Source organism: Rhamphochromis longiceps, linkage group LG3, assembly GCF_057381845.1.
Source record: "Rhamphochromis longiceps isolate RC_006_pf linkage group LG3, R_longiceps_female_GT1.1, whole genome shotgun sequence".
Lineage (NCBI taxonomy): Eukaryota > Metazoa > Chordata > Actinopteri > Cichliformes > Cichlidae > Rhamphochromis > Rhamphochromis longiceps.
The window spans coordinates 45743363-45748391 of NC_140559.1; the positions used below are offsets into that span (position 1 = coordinate 45743363).

The 5029-nt window shown below is 37.1% G+C and overlaps 1 protein-coding gene across 1 annotated transcript; it reads left to right on the forward strand.

The window, feature by feature from the left end:
* Window positions 1-385: 385 nt before the first annotated feature.
* LOC146674998 (uncharacterized) lies at window positions 386-4395 on the forward strand. Its single transcript, XM_085401124.1, has 5 exons — window positions 386-823; window positions 2694-2815; window positions 3120-3278; window positions 3602-3697; window positions 4108-4395. The coding sequence occupies exons 2-5, from the start codon at window positions 2705-2707 to the stop codon at window positions 4393-4395; spliced, it is 654 nt and encodes a 217-aa protein (XP_085257250.1). The 5' UTR covers window positions 386-823; window positions 2694-2704.
* The last annotated feature ends 634 nt before the right edge of the window (window positions 4396-5029 follow it).

The window sequence follows — 5029 nt, forward strand, 5'->3', positions numbered from 1 at the left end:
TGGGGATAAACGGTAACCCTTTGGGGCTTTACTGTCAGCATGCAAACAAAGGCCTTGGAAGTTGAGTGCACCAGAGCAAGAGAGTACAGAAACCAAAACTGGAGTTGTGCTGCCAGTGTAGTCACCTTGGCGGTCTTCGTATGTCCTCCAGGGATAATCCTGCAGAGGAATAAGTTTGCGAGGTTGAGCAGATGCTCACCTTTGTCCGTCCTTCTCCTTTTTCTGCACTCTGTTAAGACAACTGCTGATTAGGAGCAGCTGTGCCGAGGTACACAGGTGTGGGTCATTAGAGGCAATTATCAAATCCCAGAATTCCTACTCCGTACTGTGTCACTGAGTCTTTCACGGAAAAACTCTTCAACACTGTAAAAACGATAACTAGCAATTGTTGATTTCACTAAAGTTTTTAAATTAAACTGACTTAGAAATAAAACTTTCCATTTACAACCTAAAAAAGCTTGTCTACCCAACAAATTTCTTTCATTGTTGTCCTAACTAAGATTTTCTAGACAGCATAACAAAGATTATCAACTTTTGAGCAGAGTTTCTGAGTCAAGTTGGGAACCAGTGGGAAACCCCGTAGATGACTGGCACATGTGGTCTGAACAAGTTTGAACTAAACCAAACGGACTTTCAACTGAGCTTGAGCAGACCTGAGCTGTGTGATAGTGGTTTACCATGTGTTCTAGACTAAAAACCTCCTAAGAAAATTTGAACCATCGTGGCTAGATTTGGATGTAAAATGCAATTTTTCGACCATTGAGGATTTTCACTTCTGCAGTTTTGGACAGGTGCTGGAGCTGCCGACCATTTACCCTAGCAGGTAAGCTAACTACATGTGTTATTAAGATTTTCTACAAGCGCCTAGGCTGCATCCTCCTGAGGACCCGGGAGGATGGAACTAGTAAAACACTGAAAAAGGCCAACTATAGCATTTTTAAGTTATCTAAGTGACTTAATTGACCCCCCCCCTTGGCTAGCTATCGAGCTGGTGGGTAACAGACGTCTCCGAAAGCGTCGGAGCACTTTTGCAAATATATGTTGTCTTAATAAACTGAACAGATATTAGCAATTTACACAGCTACATTAACGCCTGAAAATATCTTAAAAGTTTATTTTGTGACCCAGAAAGACTAATATTAAAACTAATTCCACAGATAGAATTTGCACATGCGCAATAAGGATCGGGGAGTCCGATCCGTAACTTTTTTCTCTCGTTTTTTTTCTACATTATATTGAAATGTTTCAATATTGCAAACATTTTAAGAGATGCTTATTATAAGGAGGACGTATTTCTCGGACGCATTTAGAGGAGTCCACTATGAATTTGGGCAGCCTTCGTCGCGCCGCTGTGTCGTAATCGGGCTACAAGCAGCCTCTGAAGGTTTTAGCTCAGAGAAAGACTTCAGTAGATTCATTGCTGGACATCTCTATAATGACTTTACTGTGAAATGGGAAAATGTTGTATTTTGTTTCTTTCGAAGGCAAAAACAAGAAGATGTTTACTTTATAATAAACTTATTAGTTATCTTAGCTAAATTTTATTTTCACAAATGCAAATACAGTAACAAAAAACCTAATTTTAAACATTACTATAATGATGTTTTATGTTACATAAAATTGATTAGTGGATCACTTAACAAAAAGGCTATGAAAACTATTACCATTTGTAGTAATTACAAATTATTTGAATGTATGTAATTCTTTGTATTACACCCCCTGGCATATGTTAATTTTGTTCTGATTGTATACATGTTCTGTATACTGTTTCTTAATAAAGTTTAATATTTAAAAAAAAAAAAAAGGTTTTAGCTCAGAGTAGTGGCCAGCGCAAAAAGTAATGTTTAATGTTAAACACTCTGAAATTCAGACAGACATCACTAAATGACGGTATCTCACACTGGCTTTTTACAGCACTTCTGCCATGGTAAAACTTATTAGCTTATTACCCGTTTTGTAACCAGTTTCAATGTTATCTTTGCATGAAAACGTTATGTTAACCTTGACAACAAACTGGGCCAAGCACGCGTTGTCATGGAGACTCTTTCATGGGTCGGTGTAGGATATGTGCGCCAATTATATGACAGTGATATAAGTAACTTGCATATTGTCTAATATTTGTCTAATATTGTTTTTTCACTTTTTCAATAGTCACCGTTTATCCGGTGCAGCACTGTTACTTTAAAGTAATGTTTAAAGCTGACTTGACAGTTTGTCAGCTGGTGTAAGATTGCCTAATGTACTGTAAGTTAATTGTCACACGCAAATTAAAGTTGTACTTCATGCTCTGTATTATAAGATTGCTACATTTTCAGAGCTTTTTACATAGTGGGGAAGGAGACAATATTAAAGGAATGATTGTGTGTTGCTGATGTATACTGTGTTACAGATAGTATTAATTTTTCTATAGTTATTGCATTTTTTTATCATAGTAACAAAAAATGTTTGAATTCAAGCTTGCATTTATGTTACATGTCATGTATGTTATCAATCATATACTTGATATAGTAGACAAGTGGTCATATGTAAGTTAATATGATTCCTTACATATTTTTTTCATGATGTCTCTGGTTTTGGCTTGTTGATGTATTCAGCTCCTGCATCTATGGATTCCTTCTGTGTGTTAGATATGGATGTTTTATCCCATTGCAAAAGTGCTTTTGGCAAAATTGACTATGTCTCTTGTGTTTCAGGGGTGGAGTTCATGCAGTGCCGATTTTGCAAATTCACAAGCTCCAGTCAAGAGACTCTTTTGAAACATTTCCGCCTTCATCACGGACAAGGTGCACATTGGCCATGCATTCACACAGACTGTGTATGTGTATTTAAAACACCTGGAGCATTACGATCACACCTCTCAAGGTCACACTCAATAGTAAAAATCCACAAAAATTCCACATTTCAGTGTGAACATAATATATATTTGCATATTGATACTGTTTTTTGTGGAGGGTGTTTCTATTCCTGTGCAAAATGTGTATTCATGAGAGATTTTTGAAGTAGGTTTTGCGGTTGATAACACAGTCAGGCATATAACATGGTGCAGACTGTACAAGGCAGCTACCCAGAAATTTTCTGTGCTGAATAAATGGCAATATTTTGGTTATTGTCTTGTTTAGATATCTGAAGAATTTCATCGGATCACAAGCAAAGACCTCCTGGGGACGTTCAATGCATCCCTGGACAAATTTGTGCCTGGCCTGCTGAAACTATACCGGTCTAAGAAGGGAGCTCTTGGTGAGGAGATGGAAGACATCTTGGATAAACTTGATGAACAGGTAAGTGCTCCTTTACCTGACATTTTTAGAAGAGAGTATACCTTTGTCATAACAGAAAAAAATGTTGGCTTCAGCCAAAACACATCAATGGAAATGAATGTCATCAGTCATTACTTTGTTTTTATTTGGCGGTATTTTATTTAATTTGTAAAAAGAAAGTAAAATTGTTAAAATGGTGTTTTGTTTTTTTAAGTTTTACATGTTGCTGGGCCTGATCTGTATTTTATTTTCATTACTATAAGAGTTCTGATTTTGCATTGTGTGTAGGTACACCACGTTACTATACTAATTTAAATGTCTGTTTTCCACTGAATACTCTTTAGACATCTGACATTGTGTCCCACCAAAAGACAGCAGCACTGAGAGGCCTGCCCATTTTCCTCGGAGAGGATGCAACACAGGTTTTCCTGAAGTGCTTAGTAAGTACAAAAAAGTAATGCAAGAAAAACTAGTTGCTATGAGATGTTTTTAAAAGATGATTTAATCCAAAATGGAAATGTACACTTCCTCAGTGCAGTCCAGATAATTTTATGGTGAGGATTGCAGTTGTCATAACTCTCGCTGCTTTTTTTTCTGCTGAGGAGCACCTGGGCATTGTTAGCGGGTGTTCAACAGCAGAAAATATTTTTGTACAAAACTCATCACAAGGTTGGTTGGTGAAAGATATTGTGCCGTTAATTAAAGGAAAATAAGCTTTTTCTTTTTAAAACCTCCATGAGTCAAATGAGCATCATGGTATAGAGGTTAAAGTTAAGATCTTTAGAAATGTATTTTGTCTTTAATTTTTCTTAGCTTTCAATAATTCATATTTTACTTTTCTTCTCTTCAGGACACTGACATTTTGGAACCAGTGTTGAACGGTGCATCAGTTGCCATCCTCACCATCCTGCAAGATGACGATGCCGATACGTCTGTGCGAGAACAGGCTGTTGTGTTGGAAGGGGACATCGTGCTACATAACATTCCAGACCTCTCTACTGCCTTGGCATACCTCTTTGGCCTTCTGTATGCCCTCAACATTGATTATCCAAAGCAGATGAGTTTACCTTTGAAGCAATTCAGGGCATCTTTTTTGAACTCGGTGGCTCTCGATGCTCACAGCGCACAAGGTCTCTAAAAACAAAGCTTTTGCTGTGACTGTTAACGGGGAAGCCAGACATGAGTTTAACTTGTTCTTAAACATGTTCAAGTGCATTGTAGAGTCATGTAAAAAACAAAACAAAACCCAGTAGTTCAACCCCTTTCCCTCTATATAATCGTTCATTTTACCTGATAGTTCACTGTTCATTGATGGTAACATTTCTAATAACTTTTGACTTCTGTAGTTCATCATAGTGAGCCCATGTAAAATGTCAATGTCTGGGTACAAAGGCAATTGTTTGTTGCACTACCCTATTTAGTGTGCAATAGTTAAGTTAAGCTTTTACAGGACAGTCAGGGTGTGAACGTGAATGACTAAGCTGCTGGACACTTTTCTTTTTTTCTGGACTCTGGAATTTTAATGTCTCTGCTGGGGTGCTCAAAGCACCCTAAAGAAACTGGCAACACGTTTTTTTCTGTTTGTTTGCTTTTTTACAGAAATTCACCCCACTGCCCATGACCTTCTGAAATATACTGAAAGCACTGTTGAAAAAAATAAATACGTTTTTACATAACATTCAGTTGTGCTTTGTTTTATTCTATATCTGTTTGAGTGTTTTTTCAAGTACGATAACAGCATACATTTTTCTTTATTAATATTGGTAAATTTT

Coding starts and splice junctions, on each gene's coding strand:
- LOC146674998 (XM_085401124.1), top strand. CDS start 2,705: ATGCAGTGCCGATTTTGCAAATTCACAAGCTCCAGTCAAGAGACTCTT. Junction 2,816..3,119: donor CATGCATTCACACAGACTGT/GTATGTGTATTT, acceptor TGTCTTGTTTAG/ATATCTGAAGAATTTCATCG. Junction 3,698..4,107: donor AGGTTTTCCTGAAGTGCTTA/GTAAGTACAAAA, acceptor TCTTCTCTTCAG/GACACTGACATTTTGGAACC.